The 19,581-nt window shown below is 38.6% G+C and overlaps 1 protein-coding gene across 1 annotated transcript; it reads right to left on the bottom strand.

The window, feature by feature from the left end:
- Positions 1–241: 241 nt before the first annotated feature.
- dgkaa (diacylglycerol kinase, alpha a) lies at positions 242–18,988 on the bottom strand. Its single transcript, XM_030139095.1, has 24 exons — positions 18,816–18,988; positions 11,432–11,537; positions 11,011–11,087; positions 9,687–9,816; positions 9,445–9,519; positions 9,309–9,358; positions 9,105–9,179; positions 8,271–8,387; positions 6,983–7,100; positions 6,713–6,801; positions 6,471–6,590; positions 5,689–5,787; positions 5,385–5,471; positions 5,164–5,237; positions 5,007–5,081; positions 4,812–4,897; positions 4,625–4,714; positions 4,325–4,485; positions 4,174–4,238; positions 3,803–3,893; positions 3,474–3,660; positions 1,688–1,805; positions 1,414–1,474; positions 242–1,247 (listed from the first exon to the last, which is right to left on the bottom strand). Exons 2-24 carry the CDS (start codon positions 11,505–11,507, stop codon positions 1,167–1,169), a joined length of 2,202 nt encoding a protein of 733 aa, XP_029994955.1. The 5' UTR covers positions 11,508–11,537; positions 18,816–18,988; the 3' UTR covers positions 242–1,166.
- Positions 18,989–19,581: the final 593 nt, after the last annotated feature.

Genomic DNA, 19,581 nt, shown 5'->3' with positions numbered 1-19,581 from the left:
AACTTTGCACAGGATAGAAACATAAGTAGGAAAACCATACAAGCTGATGATATAAATAGATACAAATAATGAAATTACTGTTTATTTTAAGTAAATATTAAGTATCTTAGCAAATACATTTAAATGAGTGGAGGAGATATTGTTGCAGCTGCCTCTGTTCAGATGAAGTAGATGTGGCCCCCTTGTGGTCGTACGACAGTTATTATTGTCACAAGTGCACAGAAATAATGATACAAAACACTTCAGTCCAGATGATTTATTCAAATCTTTACACAGTGTTATATTAGGCATTACCATAACATTCTCCAATAACATTGGCTGATAACATTGGCTGATAAAGCATTTAAATAAGGACTACATAATAAAAATGGTCTTACTTAAAGCTGAAGTCATCAATCTTTATAAGTTAAAAGTGGCGTATCTAGACTATCAAAGTACAGCAGAGGCTTTCTGCCTTTACACAGAAACAAGAACAGCAGATCCTCTTTAACGGATCAGCATGCAGCCACTTTGGCAATGATTGTCCTCCTAATGTTCCCAGAAACACTTTCAAGTATCTTCTAAAATGTACGAAAAAAAGCAAATAAGTTAAACCACTATCTGAGATTTAATCTCAATTATCCTTCACTCTTGGTTCCAAATTGACAAGAATATATTGTATATCTGCATCTTTACAGTCACAACAACACAACAATACTACATGGTTTGTGACCAGACAGTACGTCTACATAACGCTCTGTAAATCTTCTACTGAAGCCACAACCAGAGAGAACAGATTGTAAAGGCACATGAAGCTAAAGATTCTTCTTTTAGCATGATATTAACTTTACTTTATCCTTATCTGGAGTTTCTACAGAGCAGCATTTCCACTAACTGAAAAGCACTGAGACAGATGCAGTAAAAGTATTGAGTACTGATAAAAGTAATTTTGGTCAAAATTATTTTGCCACAATGCAAACATATCTTACCATACAGTTTGTATTTATACAGTGCCATGCTTCGGTTATGTGTTACAGGGATGCTGAAACCTTGAAGCATATATGCTTACTTTAACTGTTGTAATGTAAATATTCTACAACATAAACATTCAACTTGATCTTATATTAAAAAAAAATAATTTATATACATTAAGCAAGTACATATGACTGATACTCAGGTGTCAGTTTTTATTTGTAGTTGAAAAAACCAGATGATTTGGCCTGAGGAGCCATCAGCATACTGGCCTGATTCTTGTGTGTGATGTGGATCTGAAAAAGAAATACAAATTGCAAAATGGCCATTAAATTACAGCGTAATCAAATAAAAAATAATACCCTCATTCCACTGATTATAGGAATACTAGCTCTGACATTTGCTTCCTGTTTGCCACTAACACAGCTGCAGTGTTTGTTAACATGTCTGTGCAGAATGTACCGTGCATGGAGGCTGCATCCATGGCTCTCCATCTATTTGCATTGGTAACGCCTTCTTTGTCCTGAAGGAAAAGTGCAGAGGGATAAAGACCGTGTATCTAATAACAACATCAATTACCCTCATGTGTAATTAAAATACCAAAATGAAAGGCAGTAAATAAACCATTGTTAGGTAATGAGTCAGCAGAGGATTACCCTCATGTGGTGATCACAGTCATTGTCAGACTAAAGGTTTAAGATGGACAAGCATCAACATGTTTGCATTTGTCTGTTACCTGATTGTGAGCTGTGACGTTTTTGCTAGTCTCACTGCACTCTTTAAACCAGTGTATATCTGTCCCATCTCCATGGCTCCTTCAAGGCCAACCACTTCTAATCGACGGTCACTTAGATCTGAAATAATACATGGAAATAGTGAAAACACCATCGCACATAGTAGACACATGTTGAAGTCTGAATGTTATTACAAATGTGTGAGATGCATATTAAGTCTGACGTGGAATTAACGAGGAAAGGTGATGCTTTTGTTCATCTCAAACATCTCAAATACATAATGTTGAATTTGTTTTCTAAATAATGTAGATAAGCAAAAATATGCCATTCCAATATAATCCTTCATTCTCAATGGACCTATGGAAATTGCTATACCCTGATCAGAGATTACAAGAGTTACATAAATTGTACAGTAGAGGGTATTTCATAAAACTCCAATGATATAGTTAAAATAACTAGAAGTGTAGACTAACATTATTCCAAAATATTATCCATTCATTACAGGTACCAATGGGTGAGGGCTGGGTACACCCTGGAAGTGTCCAAAAATATTATTAAACCACAAATTATTGCTTTGGTTAATTGGTTTGTTTAAGTGACTGTTGGTAGAGTTGTAAACAGTGCAAAGAATTACTTTAAACCATAAGGATTCTTTTTCTGCAAAAAAAAAAAATCACATTTTTAACTGGCTAACCCTGCTCAAAAACTGATTAAACTTTGCACGTGTCATAAGTAGCAAAATATAATATATTTTAGAGGTCTTCAACATGGATGAGGCAAAATGGTTCAAAAGTGCCTCAAAGATTTTTGTTAAAGAAGAAAAAAAAAGTTTCACATAGACATATCAAATTGGGTAGGTAGATGTATCAGGTCCAGACTTTGACCCATATCCTGCACTCAGCATAAGTCAGGCATTTTATTTTGAAAATATTACGTTCTTCCTTTCTTTAACAGAGCATTGTAAAGTCTATTTCTGGCCTGTACCCTTATTTATAACAAAAACTTTCTGTTTTGTTGATGTCAACTTCTAAATAACACTACATGTTACCAACTGTGTGAAAATCCCCATTACGTATATCACTGAAGAAACACGTTATAAATATGAACAGTCTATAAAATTTCACTATTAGGGAAAGGCTTGCTTTGTTTTGTCATGGGACAACATGTAGCTGCTTTCATCGCTGATTATTAATATTCTTAATATCCTATTTGGAAATGACGTTGGAAGACAGTTTCATAACTTTTATAACTTTTCTGCAATTACACATTTAAAGCATAATCTAGTTAATATAATCAAAAAATCTGTACTGATGTTTTAATCCTTGATCACAGGTATTTTTCTGATATAACAAATATATTGATTTAGAAAAAACACAAATAAAACATAATACTACCTTTCTACTGATTTTCTTGGTGTTTTATTTTCCTTTGAATGTGTTGTAGCTTACCCATGTGTGATTTATAGACTGGCTTTCTAGCAGTTGTAGTTATTATTTTATGCCACTGGGGGGCATCAGACACACTTCAACAGACAGAACTATACTGGTATCAGTTTCTTCTAGACACACATCTACAAATGATGCTCCTTATCAATGAATTAAGTACCTAACTGGTTTCTTTAGCTGTTTCATCATAGTGACATGTAGATGAAAATAAGAGTGATGATGGCACAATACAAATAATCCCTACGATAAGGTTAGGGTTGCTAATATAAAAATATAGAAGTACTGATTTTAATTCAAAACAACTTTCATAATCTTAGATACACTACTCGTCAAACTAAAATACCTTGAGAGGTCACTTTTAGGATTTCTGGGTCGATGATGACTTCAGACTCATCCTGACTCATCCCTCCTTTAGTGTCCCCTTTTTTGGTCTCACCCCAAAGGTTGGAACCACCGTGCATGCTGGGAATGTTTAGAACTGCTACCCCTTCCAAAGACAGGCCACTGAGATCGAGTGGAGTTCCACAACACTGAAGACGAAACAGCAGCAGAGCAGAGAGACGTGACTAAAGCATGAGTATACTTTCATCATAGCGCAGATACTTTTTTTTTCAAGCACAAAATGCACAATCCACAGTTGCAGTGCACGTTACTCTGATGCGGCATTCTCACCTCAATTGTGAGACTTTCGTTGAGTTTTTTGCAAGAAGCAGAAATGGTTTCTGAAGTAGCAAATTCAAAATACCACAGCTTGTTCTTCATTCTGAAACCACAAGGAAGCGTGTTTCAGGTTTAAGTTATTCTTCATTTACACATGACTTTTTTTTTTTCTTTTTACCACACACAGGTATTTAGAAGAGGAACCAAAAACATCTGCTAGTGTCACCTGCTTTTGTTTTTTAAGCTTTAGTAGCAAATGGTGAAAAATGATCTATCAAAGCAAAACTGACAACAGTAAACTAAGGAGTGTAGTCAGATGTCATTTTATACTATATTAAATATTTTTACTGACTTGGGGATGTTTCTATTGGAGGATGATATACCTGCTGTTGAATTTCTGAGGATGTTTCTCCCTCATTGTGTGAAAACGATGGGCAATGGAGGCATCCTGTCCACACAAAACAACAATTAACCAAAATACACAAAACTGAAGATAACGGCTCCTCTCACGTGTTGTATTTCTGACAAACTCACAACTCCAATAGAGAAGTAGTTGTTAATTATTTCATATGGCACTGGATCACCCTCCTCCTGATTTTCGTCAGTGATAACTTGAACACTCCAGCGGTCCATGAACACCTCAGAGCTCCCCTCAATGTCTTTAAGAATACGACTTAAGTCCTCGCCATCATATCCTGCAAAGTAACAAGACATGACCGAGCCCCCTCATGTAAAAATAAAAAACAAATAAATGTATTTCTGTCTCAGATACATCAGAGTATATGCAATAAACAAACAGTGTCAGTAGTTTTCACTTTAATTGTTATTTCTCACCTCCTCCCCATCGGAGACATCGTGCAAGGTCATTTCCTGTGCCCAGAGGAAGTACAGCAACAGGTGGCCGCACTAACAAATTAGCTTTGTCTATTTGCAAAAACAAAAGCAAGTGCGTCAATGATTTTTACCAGAAGCTCTTGACGTAAAAGTTCATTTTTATAGTGCTTTTAGCCAACAGTCTCACCTATTGCATCTAAAATCCATCCAACTGTGCCATCTCCCCCGCACACTAAAATCCTGTAGTTCTGCAGATTTCTGAAGAAACTCAGACTGAAAGACAGAACGTGGGCTGAACTTGAGCAAGATTCAAAGATGAAACAGATACTCTAAAATTATCTACCATGCATTGCGCAATTCAAATAAAATACTCTATACTCACCCTGGTCCCGGTCCTCCATTTACAAGGTTGTATACCTGCCGTGGATTCAGTAAATACTGAAATTTTCGCAGGACTCTGAAAGACATAAAACCAAACTGAACGAGGCAGCTGTACTAAAAATGTACTTCTCTGTGAAGGCATTCCTATTTGGACTGACCTTTCTCCCTGCTTGCCTCCACTTTTAGGATTAACAAACACTAGAAGAGGGTGGGTGTTTGGCACAGGGCTGATCTGTTGAAAAACAGTACTACAGTGAATAGATGTTTAAGAAAAACCCATACACACTGAGACAGTCACACACATTTCTCAGCTATTTACATTACTTTTCAAGTCATAATTATTTAGCAATACAAAGGAATTAATTGTACAGGGCAGTACCTGAAGTACTTGTCCGTCAGGGGTAGTATTGAGTTCACTGTCATCTGTTGAAACTGAGCAGCCATTCTTTACATTATTTGGTCTTTCCTTCAGGAATCAAAACAAAAGAAGAAAGTAAATAAACCTAAGGGGATGGAATAGCTTAAAAAAAAACAAACAAACAAAAAAACCGTCCATACTATGAACCTGTCAAAACGGCCACGTAGCTCAGAAAGATTTGCTAAGAACAGAAAACCGCCCTGGGCTGATGCTATGTTGACAAGAACTGTTTGTACTGTGAATATGCCCAGGGACAATTCTGCACCTTTATTACGGGATATATTGCCCATGGAGGCAGGATATGATCTTTGAGCGGCCCACAGGTACACTCTGTTGGTTCTTGGCCTGCACATTCATCATGTCGCTGTAAAACAGAACAGTGACACATTACTTAAACTCCTAACTGGACAATAATGGGACAATGTGTGTGTGTGTGTGTGTGTGTATATATATAAATATATATATATATATATATATATATATATATATATATATATATATATATATATATGTATCTGTCTATCTATATATCTATATCTATCTCTCTCTCTCTCTCTCTCTCTCTATATATATATATATATATATATATATATATATATACACATATATACAGGGTGTCCCATAAGTCTCCATACATAGGAGACATAATACATTCCATACATATATGGTTCTAACATGTATTTCTTTATATTTCTTCTTTATAGTTCTTCAGCAGACACGCATTGAAATGTGTTCCCGACAAAATGGCAGTCATATGGAGCATATTATATAAATAAAAAGGGTTTATGTCAAGAAACGTTTATTTTTCCTATGTATGGAGACTTTTGGGACACGCTGTAAATATATATATATATATATATATATATATATATATGTACACACACACACATACACAAATAGAGTTTTGCTTCACTGGATGCTGAAGAAGAAAGAGACGAGGAAGGTGATCTGAATATAAAGCAAAACCCTCTGACAAAAACACATGTGCATTTCACTAATCATAAACTAGAACACATAATTATTAAACTGTATTGCGCGCTTCCTCACCATAGTGTGGCACCACACACAGTGTTTGCCTGTTAAGCCTTGGTAGCTCTTGATCTTTTTCTGGCACTTATCGCACTTCCTGGCATCGCAGTTCCCACTCACCCAGTCGTGCGTTGGGACCTGAGGTGTAGGATGAATGTTCATAACACTAACCACATAACAGCACATATACTGTATGTATGAAAAATGCTAATTCAATGAGCGAGTATAATGTAAATGTTGTCATGGAGACACTACTTTACCCCCGTTTCTTTCTTTGACTTAACGTAAGTCCTGGTGCAGGGGGCTGGGTTTCTGTTGGCACAGCGTCCATGGACTGTGTATTTACAGCCTGGACAACAACAAACACAAAGAAACACAAAATTTTTAAAGGAATAAAACCTAGAGCTCATGATTCATATTAAAAAGACACTAAATAACACAAAATAAATGCAGTTCAAATTTTTACTTTAAAGCTTCACAGTCTGATGACACTGCAATGTTGCCATCTGCTGGTGTGTTCAGGTACTTACAGGTGCAGCACAGGCCCTGTTTCCTCAGACCCAGCAGCATACTCTGGCACACATTACAGTAAACAGGCTTGTTGAAATTTTTCATCCTCCAAACATGTTGCCCATCCTTCTGGGTCATCTGGAAGAAAGAGGTGCATTATGGTTTATGGTATTTCTAATTGTGAAACGGACTTCATTTATGAGAGGCAAAAGGTTTGTTAAATACACAGAAAGGCTCCTCTATCCAAAAACTGTACTGTATACTAAAGAATGTACACAGTACGTCTGTTTCTTTTGTTGAAATTTAGATCACATTTCACAAACTGTTCATAAATGCACTTTGGCCAAGGCTTGCATTTCACAGTTTTTCACACCCACTCATGACTAACCTTCTCTTAATGAGATTGCTGAACATGCATTATGGAGTGGTTGTGCATATAATGGTGAACTCCATTTGAAACTGACTATAATCTCAAGCCTGCGACACAAGATTATAAGGTTGCATTTAGTTTGTTTACAGCCTGACAGGCGCTTTTATCCAGATTACACACTAAAATTGTTTTTTAATGACATGATACATCTGCCTATCACTTACAGCATGAGGTGCTGTGGGTAGTCAGTGAAGCAGCCCACAGCAACTGTGAGGGGGCTGAATTCATGCACCCCAGGCTTCAAATGTCCGTTTGTGGCTAGAAATAGCCTGAGGGGAAGTCCCTGCATTGTTGTAGAGACCGAATAGTAACAAAGTCCAGTTGATGCTTTTAAGTGGCTTTTACAATCCTGTCAGCAGCAAACTGGTCTGTTCTATTTTTCTGTGTGGTTGGAATATTAATAAGTTAAATATGATATATTAATATATTAATATTGATGTTATTTCTTCTGACCTGCCAGGGATTGCAGATGGAAAGTAGCCTTAGGCTAATTCTGGGATATTTACATTTACATGTACATTAATATGCACTGTTCCTTTAAATAAATAAATAAATGAATGAATCAGAGGGAAACACTGCTTTGTAAAGCACTGGAGAGAGTTTTTTTTTTTTTTTACCAGTGCCCATAGATTATGCAGAGTAAATGGAAAGCGCTGAAGCACTCTGACAGTGCAGAGCTTGCATGAGAATAGATGACATTACCACACCCTGTAGCACTGAGTTGGCAAAAAGGCCATATAGACAGGGAGGAAACAAAGGACAGGGGAGAAGCACACAAGGCCAAGGTTTCATAAGAGCAGTAAATGTGGGCTTTACCTCTCTGTGTTAAAGAGAAATACATATGAACTTTAGAGAAACACTAACAAGCCTCTACGTACCTTTAGACCAAGCAAGACGAGCAGGGGAACGTTGTTCATTCCCCCATCCACCCATTCATCTAGAGACACCGTACCGCTGCTGTCAGCATCAATTGCTGTCATCATGTCCTTTAAAACCTGATGAAATGATATTTACTTGTCATTTGTCCAAGAAGCATGTTTTAAGAAAACAGCATTCTCTTTAAAAATATCACATGGGAATTCAGAGACTGTGAATACCAAGAAGCTTATCAAAGAGTTAACATTTGCAAATGAGTGACAAATATGGCCATATACCATTTGTAATGTCATAAAGGATATCTAAGGCAAACAAATGTGTATCTATACTGTACAGGGGTTGGACAAAATAATGGAAACACCTTAAAAAATCAACAAAATATAATTTAATATGGTGTAGGTCCGCCTTTTGCGGCAGTTACAGCCTCAATTCTCCGAGGTATTGATTCATACAACTTGTGAATTGTTTCCAAAGGAATTTTAAGCCATTCTTCAGTTAGAATACCCTCCAACTCTTTTAGAGACGATGGCGGTGGAAATCGACGTCTTACTTGAATCTCTAAAACTGACCATAAATGCTCAATAATGTTGAGGTCTGGGGACTGTGCCGGCCATACGAGATGCTCAACTTCATTAGAATGTTCCTCATGCCATTCTTTAACAATTCTAGCTGTATGGATTGGGGCATTATCATCTTGAGGTGAAGGTGTTTCCATTATTTTGTCCAACCCCTGTATGTGCGCTCACTGCATGTATATTTTAATAGATCGACGCACAGTAGGGATAGGCTTTCATGTGTTTATGGGGTGTCTCAGAGCAGTGTGTTCTGGGACTCACTGGCTGGAGCTCTGACACGTCCCAGCCGAGATATTCAGCAGCATGCATCATCTGAGCTATAATCCTATCCACTTCCTGAGAGTGAAGAAAAAAAAATGACAAGTACGTTCAACACTACAATGAGCCATTATGATTTGTCTGTTGAAACAGATTTTTGGGCTTCATATTGTCAATCACGCCAAAAAGATTTTCTCAACAACTTACAGAGCTGTCAAGGACTCCATTGCCATCTCTGTCATAGAGCTTGAAAGCAACTATAGATAGGAGAAATGAAAGTGGAAGTGCTGCACCAAGTCATCACTCAAATTATTTTTAGACAGTAAATTCACAAAGGACTCACACTCCAGCTTGTCCCGGGGCTGGCCATCTTCCAGCAGAGAGAAGTAACATGAAACATCCTTCAGAAAGACCTCCTCTACAAAAGAGAAGGCTGTTAATATTATCTACACAAGCATAACTGCAGAGGCATGTGGTGATAAATGATCATATGCCAAACAGGCCATAGTGTAAATTGATAAGAGGCAGCTTCAAACTAGCATGGAAGCAGAGGGTTATGTTTTAATACATGTTGTATAATCTCACTGGCACTGTCTTCCTGGGTGGGTTTAGAGTTTTGGAAGGAGAGGAAGAGTCGCTGGCAGAGATCCATGGGGAAGTCCTCTACTTCTAAATAAGTCTTCAGGAACAGACGAAAGCCTTCTTCATTGATGCACTAAAATGAATGACAGAGGCACATTGTTTACAAGAATATTATGGAATGTGATACACATGTAGGTCTGCATGTGCCATGGACACGTTAACTACATTTTCTGAATTCAACTCTTCTAAAAAATAAAAGAAGATGATAATCACATTGTTGCTACAGCGTGAAAAGCTTGTTTAGTCAAGTGTTGCTTTGTCAGTAACAAGAAAAACACCCTGGTTTTAAGCCTGAGAACCATGCATAGCAAATGTATCCAGAAGGGCTGAAAGAACTTTGAAAGCCAGAGAATGCTGTCAAACTAAAAAAAATACATGTAATCTATCATTTTAAAATCTGGATGTCAACCAAATGGGAGTTGAAGATTTTCACATAAGCAGGAGAAACTATTCATTTAACATTTCAGTCCATCTGTCTGTAATCTCATGTGATATTATGCTGTAGGGCTAACATGCAGTACTCCCTCGATAATGGTGAACCACAAACCCATTTCTTGTTGACGTTATTCCATTTTCCTAGTTCATACCCTGCAGAGCTGCCCTAGTAATAAATAATGTCACTACAAGGCAAGTCAGACCACAAAATGACAGAATGAAAAACAAAGCAATACTGATGCTGCAGTGTGCTTACTGCATAATTTTAATACACTGTATAATTTCTCCAAGTACACTGCCCAGTGCTTTATGGCTCAACACACCATCTTAACTCATTTGTTCCCATTATAAGAAGGCATATTTCCTTCCAAATTTGCAATTACACTGTAGAGCCAAATGACTTACCCAAAACTGCTGCACTAGCTTCCTGCATAACTTTTTTGGCACTCCCATCTACTGATGCATGGTACTGGAAAGATCTTTTTTCAGTCACATTGAGCTTACACTGCATGAGGGCAGCCAGCACACTGTTGAGCCGGGCCTTGCTGCGTGGGCAAAACTAAGGAGGTAATTTACATTTGCAACCTTGGTCAAATGAACGCAAGATATTTCTCATGGACAGCTTAGTCAACACGATAGATGGGTCTGAATTTAATTACTCAGAACAAGGTGATTAATAACTGTCCAATATACATAGATCACACGCTCATTTTTCATTAATCTGCTTCACTGATAGCTGTAATTCAGTTCAGTTGTATCCTCTGTGACTGATATCACTGTAAGTGGGATTTGGAGTAGATGATGGCGACAGCAGGACACACAGTCCCCTCACCTCTCCATGTCTGTGCTGGGCCAGACTGCCATCTGCATCAAATTCCCTCAGCACATCTTTCACCTTCAGGCTGCAGTCTGGAAGCAAACAGTCACGGGTCACATGGGGAAACACACGTGTATCTATACATAAGAGTGGTTTTCTAATCATGTCTGTATCATTTCAATCTAAATGTATGAGATATCTTGAACATGATTACATTGTGAACATAGAAAAAATGAAATATATGGATGCTTTATTTGAAAAAAAAAAAAAAAAAAGAAAGAAAATGTGACAGACTGCTACCTCTTGTAGATATGAGAAACCATGAGCGAGTGTAAATGAGTGCGTGTGGGTGGAAGTGGAAGTGGAGAGGGGTGTTAAGCACTGAGAAAGCTGCCTGCCTGCCTGCCCGCCCGCCCGCCCGCTCGCCTATACTCACATTCAATGTACTGCTGTAGCTGGATAAAGTCGACAGGGTTCAGTTCCTTCACCTCTGGGTTTGTGGGGGAGGACATGGTGCCTGCTTATGCACTAACTGCCTGCCTGTGGACAAGTGAAAGAAACGGTGAGACATAGACAGAAAGAAAAGTGAAGGTGGGTGCACATTAGCCTGCTTCTGTGCAGAAAATAAAAGCATAGCTGCAAGCAAAAGATAGCTTCTTCCAACTCGGGCTGTAAAAATCCATGATTGTATGACAGGGGGAATCACATTTAACACACATTTTGAGTGAAGCAGAATCAAGTCGGTGCTGGCAGGAGAACATGCAGCACTGTGCAAAATTTATCCACAGTCGACATCATTTCTTTGACATGGTCCTTTCCTTTCTGAACAGCTCTCGTAATTACTATTGATTTCAAGGCTGACCTGTCACTGTGGTCAATATTTATAATCACTAAGTAATTAAACGTGTGTGCATAAAACCGGTTTTCCTGCGAACACATACTTTAGTTTTCTTTTACTCTATATTTCATGCAAATTCCACTGTGCGTCTCTCAGAGCACCACACTGACTAGCCTCTCATATCTAGGACTGATGAGCCGTCTCATAAAATGATGTCAGGCTAAAGTAACCCATGATACTTTGACTCAAGGGAGTCTCTGCACCCAAAATCTTTTTCCATGCAGGCTGGCCCAAATCTGCCTCAGAAAACGACAGATGTAGAAGATGGACTGTTTACATCAGTAAAGAGAAGTGCAGTGACCTGTGACAAGGAAGATCATGAAGATATGTCAAAAAAAACAAAGTGGCTTGACAAGGGACCCCCCCCATCAAACAGAAGGAAGAGACTGAAATGTCACACAAGGCTGAGAGTGAGCAGGAAATTTAAATATGATATACAAAAGGGCCTTGTAAACATAGTTATAATTGCACCAGCATGTACGTCTGCATGTTTTGTGGATCAGTACTTCCTTTACGATCACACATGCTATTAAAACAATATACGGATAGACATTTCCTAATGACAGGAAAACAAACAAATCTATTATTCATTGAGTGCGGAGGACAAAGAACTAAGTAGTGAAGCAGAGAGACTTCACATCCTGACATCCTGTTGAACCCTGCTTTTATCGACGCGTACTAAGAATGTAGTGAAAGAGACATAGATTGAATGAGATGTATAGTATGACTGATGCTGTTCATAATGTTGTGTGTGTAAGTTCTCATTTGCCCAGTTCATCGTTCTGCTTTTGGGTTTTTCTAGGTTCAACTTCAAAAGAGCAAAACTAGTCCAGTTCAGCCTAGAAAAACTGCCAAGAAAAATGTTCATAACATCATTTGCTAGAAGTGAAATATTTCCTGGCAAGTACAGTATAATATACATTCACAAATTGTAGACATACTTAACATTCAGATTCAAGGATGTGTGCATTGCTCAGTAAAAACAAGAATTAAGGACAACTATTTTTGTTAAAGGACTGTTTAAGACCATAAAAACTCACCGAGAACTACGTCCCTGGAATGGTTTAGGTTATTGTTGCACAATCCATCCATCACAGTAAACTGCATTAGGTATCCATTTAAATTATATTACCATTAAGGGGTAATGCAGTCGCAAATCACACTTTAGAATTCACTCTGCACTTTACCTGCATTACTACAGAGCTATAATGGAGCTTTAAAAACAATAAACCAAGAGTTTGTGATATTCTTTTGGAGAACACAAGTGAGGCAGATTCAGATGGCTCTCTAATTGATTTTAATACTGTGTGGAAATGAATGGAAATGGAAGGCAGACGGGAAAGTAGGAAAGATTTATATAAAAAGCACTTTCAGAGAGCATAGTGCACTCTTCTACCCATTCAACAGTATTATTAAACCACAAATAAACTAACAATTATGACCTATGTTCTCATCCTTTTTTGTCGGTTGGTACCACTGGTTAGTTTAACCGACTGTTGCCATGGAAACATGGGTCTCAGTCATATCATTTCAGCCGTCATCACTGAAACATGGCACTAATTACAACAGTAAGTGTTTGCTAGTACTATTTGCCTCAGGGTGATTTGCTCTCTAAAGTCAAAGAAAGTGAAAAACAATTCCAGCCTGCGCCCTTATTTATGCATGTACTCATCCTTGGCTCCTTCCTCCTTGTTAAATGAAATCAGTGCAGTATTTTTGCACAATCCTACAGATGGGAGTGACTACATGACTTCCTAGGCAATAAAAAAAAGACTTGCGAACTTTGGACTGTCGTCAGCAGTAAAATGTGTAATTATTATTAATTCCTTGATAAACAAAGGGATTTGTTGCTGCTGATAAAAATACGAGGAGAGTGTTTAAAATACAAGAGAATAAATACACAACACAAACACTTGCAGGGATTTTTCTACCATTATAAGGCTTTGATGCAGAACCCAAGCCATTTGGGGCATTAATGTTAAGTCACTGTGGAGAGCATCAAAACTAACTAAAAACCTTTTCAAAGATCTAATGGTTACACTTGGTCTCCAGTGGACTTCTTTAGGAAACTCTGGTTTAAGCTTTTGGGGTACTGATTATTTATTAACACTCCTAGCTTCTCCTTGATTTTCCAGAGACATGGTACTAATAATGGTCCAAATCAAAAGTATTTTTATAATTTTTTTTTTACTAAACTCTTTCCATGTGAGGACCCTCCAACCCAAATCAACACAGCACCTTAGTCACCTGAAAACCTATGGATAACCTTGACCCTTTATACATATTATCACACACATAACCATGATTATAACTTTCTTTCAAAATCGGAGGTGGGGCGATTTTCAGTCCATGCTGATGAACAGGACCTCACTATAAATGGGTTGTTCACATGCTTATCCACGAGTGTTATCATATGTTACAGTGCAACCAGTGCAGGTAACAGTGACAGCTACACTGAACAAACAGTCACATTACATAATGGCTGGGGCATGTACTGGGAAAAAGAAGTGAAATAAACTAAGATACACACCCATTGTTGCACATGTGATTTGGATCCATTTGCTCACACTGAAAGGGCCACGTTGTCCTCTCTTAATTCCCTCAAAAGGTCACCAGTGTTGCCTAGCAGTATTGTTTATGCTGCTGATCAGGTAGACCAGGTCAGAAATACATGAGATACATGTGGGAAATGAATGGCATCTGCTACTGATTGCCTGATTATAAACTAAAACTTCTATAAATATGCATTTGACTCCATCTTCAAACATAACCTTAGAAAGAAACTAAAAATAGACCTGTGAGCTTTGTTCGTGGATAGAAAAAACCTTCCCTGTTAGATCAACTCTGAGGTGTTACTCTTACTTTTCATATTTATTTATTTTTTCTCACACACTTCACCATGCCTATATTTCCACTATCATCATTACTGTCCTGTTTAACAAGATCACAAGCCTATCAGAGTAATCTGATTCCTGACTTCCTGATTAGATAATGATTTGCATGCAGAATGCAGGGTGGAAATCAGACTAGTCCGTACATGGAACACAGGAAGATGCTACCCCAGCACTCAAAGCAGAAGAGAGAAATATTACAACATATGCCAAGCCAGGAAGCTCCATTCTCCAACATGACATGGAGTTTTTAGAACAATGGCACCATCGAAAACAGCTTAGTGAACCAAGCATAAATATTTCAGGAGGTTTTAGGAATGTCTGAAGCTTGTTAAGGCTTAATATAGACCATGTGATTTGCCACTGGTTCTGGTCTGCCTCTCAATAAGGTTTTCCAAGCTCAGATTAGATGGTAGATGCTTTATGGGGAACCTGTTTATATTGCTTTATAGAAACATTTATACGAAGGACACTCACAGTCATCACTTGTAATTTACTATGGTTCGCTCTGATGACAGTGAGTCAGAGATGCAGTATAACTCTATTTGAACAAATTGTGGCTTCGTATATTAGAATGTTCTGAGCATAAATGTACAAGAGCTGGCTCTGTGTTGGCTCTATGGGTGGCCGCTAATGCTTCTTTAAATTGCTGTAAAGAACCATTTTAATGTTAAGAGTGGTTCTCAAGGTAGTAACTGCGTAGGAAAGCAAACTGAACTCCCCCATAAATATCAGAAAAAATACCTGCTGAGTACATGACAACCTCTTTAACTTATGATAACAAAATTCTAAACACTAAAAGGTTTTAGGAGTATAGCCTAGCACACAGTTTAGTCTGCATTTTACGTCACAGATGGAATGCAATTAATTTTGTAACCTCAATACTTTGATGTCAACAACCATAAAACAAACCTGTTACAAGAATTATGTCAAGGTACACTTGGGGATGACCTTTTTTCCGTGTAGGCTAATGTTTGTGCAAGATGTCATAACGCCCACACCTTGTGTCAAGGAAATCTGCTGTTTTGCAACACTTGCACGGTGCAAGCCATTGACTCCGTCACTGTGTGGTTGGAAAACACTGCGTAGGTTCTGTGAACGTAGGGTGAGGTCTACAAATTGTTCTGCTTTCCTCCTTAAACTCAACAATTCTCTTTGCGCAAGTGTGTACATATTGTATTAGATTAACAGACGGGGGGAGGACAGACAGACATGGTTGCTATGGAAAGCGTTTCCCTTCATCAGATGGGTGACTAACAGGTAGGGGGAGGCACAGGCATTGAGGAGGGCAGCTGTTTCAGGGAAGGGGGAGCCCAGTCGGCAGCGATGAGTCTTCCCCCTGCAGCTCCACCTCCTCCCACGCTATGAGCCTTGTTTGCCCTTCCAGACCAGAGGCCACGCTCTAAACTGCATTCTACATGCAGATGCTACTGTGACTAGCTGCATGGACAAGGGAATACTCCCTTTCTATAAATGGACTGTTTGTCAAGGGGTCACTTTGCAGGCTTGGCCAGAAGTTCCAAGTCAGTAGCAATATTTTACAAACTACGTAATACTAACAGAGTGGAAAAATTTCACTTTTTCACATATGTAAATTTATATCTCAAAAAGCTTACAACCACTACTTCCCCTGGTTGAGATTATATTCCATACTTCAGCAAAGCACATAACTGCTCAGTGCTGGCCACAAGAATAATATAGGCTCCACTGCTGAAAGATAGGAGATTTAATATTGTACTAAATGATGAATGATGTATAGTGTTACCCAGCAAAACAGAGGTATTTTCCAGAAAGACATTAACAGCTAAATAGAGGATGTAATAGAGCACATGTTTTACTTAAAACTCAGTGCAGGCTTCATTATTCAGTTGAATAAACCTGCTATGGAATAACACAAAAAGCATGGTCAAAACTAATGTCACGGTCACAGCTGAGCATGCTCTCTGAAAACAGGGCTTCCCCATTTCTGTTATTGTTGTATTGGAAAAATTGAACAACATGAAAACTGCAGCAGCCTTCAAATAGTGCGAGCAATCTGGAGAAATAGAAAACAACAATCAGACAAAACCAAAATACAAAAAAACCAAAAGACATTCACCACAGTATGAATCACCGATTTCTTGGAAAATGTAGGCGAGGCTTTGCTCGCTCCACGGCTTCAAAGTGAGGACTGCCCATCACACAGAGTTCAGACTTGAATGTGACTTATGTAATAGCTTTTCTTGTGGAGGCAGCCTTGTATAAAATCACGCTGAGTTCAATACAAAAAGAAAACCCTCAAACCTGCCCAGACTTGTGAGGGTACATGTTGTCATACATCAGCCACATTGCTTTTATGGTTTCTGTTTGCACAAATCAGGGAGTCTCGCCTGGTTCGCCCACATATCAATCCACAACTGAAGATGAAACGTTAAATGTCACATCTTTTAAAGACAGCATACAAAATCAAGTCTCTCAGTATCAATAATCTTTACAGATCTGCCTTCACAGTGAACTAAAACATCTATAATTATACTTGCTGATGTAATTATGCTTTGAATCTAAATGAGTGAGACAAATATAAATGCTTGTTATGGGGTATTCACTAAACTTTCACCTACTATGAGTCACATTTTAATTATTCTCAAACAAGATTACCAATAACCTCACCTGTGACAGTTTATCTAGGAAAAAACAAATAAGTGTAAAAGTGTAGTCATTACTGCAGGATTCTGACTCAGGCTTGGAGCAATAATATTATGAAGGAAGTGAAGGCTAATTAGGAGATAAAAGTACTGCATTTGGAGAAGTTAAAATTTCCGTTCACAAAAGGCATTCATGCCATTTTTCTGGTTATGTTTCCCACACTGTATACTGCAGCAACAGCTACATTTAGAACATTTAATACAGATGCCAAAATGGACTAAATTGTGGTCCTTTCACAATCTCTAGCCTCTAATGTAAACAGTCACAATGGGCTTACTGACCTGACCACAGTATTGATTGTCTGTGCCTGAAATCTCTCTTGCAGCCAGAGACACATGAATCCCACAGAGACCCAGTAGAAAAACCTGTTATCAATGAACATGCAACGTGGACCTGTAATGTGTCACCTAAAGATAAAGCAGTTTCAACTGTGTCACTTCAAGCACAGGACAAAAACATCCACTGGACAAAAAGTATCTGACACTTCAAGTATGTTTTGTTTTGCAAGTTGCCATGAGCGCACACTCAGCATTTGCAATCAAATGACAGCAAAAGGGAGATTTAAGTAAACAACAATAAACGCAGTGACTCTACGCACCAACGCCCACATTAATCTACTTCACAGCCTGGGGGATTTTGCAAAACTGATTAAAAATAAATGTTTAATGTCTATGATTGAGGTTTCCACAATGGTAAAGCCCAGTTTCCTGCAACAAGCTCGGAGAGGAGTCATTCAAATAAGGGGAAATTGTAAAATAAACATATTCATGCTGTGTACTTGTGCAGAGTTTGTAATACATGAAGCTTGATTTTAATAAAATGGAGTTTTTAACACCAGAATATCTTAGGTTATGACACGCAAATACTTCAAATACCCCTCAATGCAGCCCAGACAGATGAATTACTCCAGTCCTTAAATAGCCGAGAGAAGGGATCCCCGCAGGTAACTTAAGTAGGCTGACATTAACAATCATGACCGGCAGGAAGAGAGCTGAACTGATGTGGGTTCACGAACATGTAAAACAAGGTTTAAAAGGTGCTTTAACATGCATTGTTTCGGCCCACTGGTTGTTGTTCGGCTGAGTGAATTACATTGTTATGAACACACGACAATCTGCAGCTCTCAAACAGTCCTCCTGCACGGGCATTGAAAGCACCATTTACTGCAATGTGTTACTGACAGATGCATAAAAACAACCGGGTTAAATTAACCTCCTGTGTTGGTCGGGAGTTTATCTGAAGCTAAAAGCTGTTCGGGGCTGCACTGAAACTTCTACCCATATGCCGAGTCCGGACCTTAAGCTGTGTGTGTATGTGTGTGTGTGTGTTTCAGGGTGGGTTTTACCTTTTTTGTCGCCGCTCCGTCGTTATCTGTGTTGAAACCGTCTCGGTGCAGTGTCGCCTTCAGTGCCAAGCTAAGTGACCGACCGTTAACTTTGAACGGAGGCGGCGGTCGGCGCTGCGGACGCACTGGGTCTGGAGCAGAGCAGAGCACAGACTGACTGAGAGGCTGAGAGCGGATCCGTCCTGTCAAGCACCGCCTCAGCTGCTCTGCACCCTCCAACACACCCCTGCACCCTCCAACACACCCCCTGCCTCCTCCAACACACCCCCAGCAATCTCCGCTCATTAACACACCCCTGCACCGACCTGCATCATCTACTAAAATGTACATTTTCAGTTAGAACTATGCAGCTGTTACTGCGTCCATAAAGAAAACCAGTCTGTTATAGAGTGTCATTTATTCTTAACAACCTTCACAATAATGGTAGTGTTATTATGTCCTGTATTTTTAGCCTTAGTGTACCTGCAGTACGCTAATACTTGACAAGTTTATATATCTGTGTAGCCCATTAAGTCAAAGTTAGCTAGCATTAGCTCACTTAGCATAACTTACACTGAAGAGTTCACAGCTAAGCTAACATTATGAATTACTGTTTTCCCCAAGTACTTTTATTGATACTAATTATCTAGTCGAAGTCATTAGATAATGCTAGCTTAGCTGAACACAATGAGCTTTTACATTTAAAAGGGAAGTTATGTTGAGTGAGCTAATGCTAGCTAACTCTTTTTATTAACTTGACAAATATTAAGCTACTGCAGTTACTTTAG

Source organism: Sphaeramia orbicularis, chromosome 7, assembly GCF_902148855.1.
Source record: "Sphaeramia orbicularis chromosome 7, fSphaOr1.1, whole genome shotgun sequence".
Lineage (NCBI taxonomy): Eukaryota > Metazoa > Chordata > Actinopteri > Kurtiformes > Apogonidae > Sphaeramia > Sphaeramia orbicularis.
The sequence above is the reverse complement of the archived record's forward strand: the minus strand, read 5'-3'. Positions and strand labels throughout refer to the sequence as shown.

Excerpts from the sequence above, each read along its gene's own strand:
- dgkaa (XM_030139095.1), bottom strand. The coding sequence starts at position 11,507 with ATGTCCTCCCCCACAAACCCAGAGGTGAAGGAACTGAACCCTGTCGAC. Across the intron at positions 9,520-9,686 it reads CACCCAGGAAGACAGTGCCA|AGGAGGTCTTTCTGAAGGAT; the intron begins GTGAGATTATAC and ends TCTCTTTTGTAG. Across the intron at positions 4,239-4,324 it reads ACTACTTCTCTATTGGAGTT|GATGCCTCCATTGCCCATCG; the intron begins GTGAGTTTGTCA and ends TTGTGTGGACAG.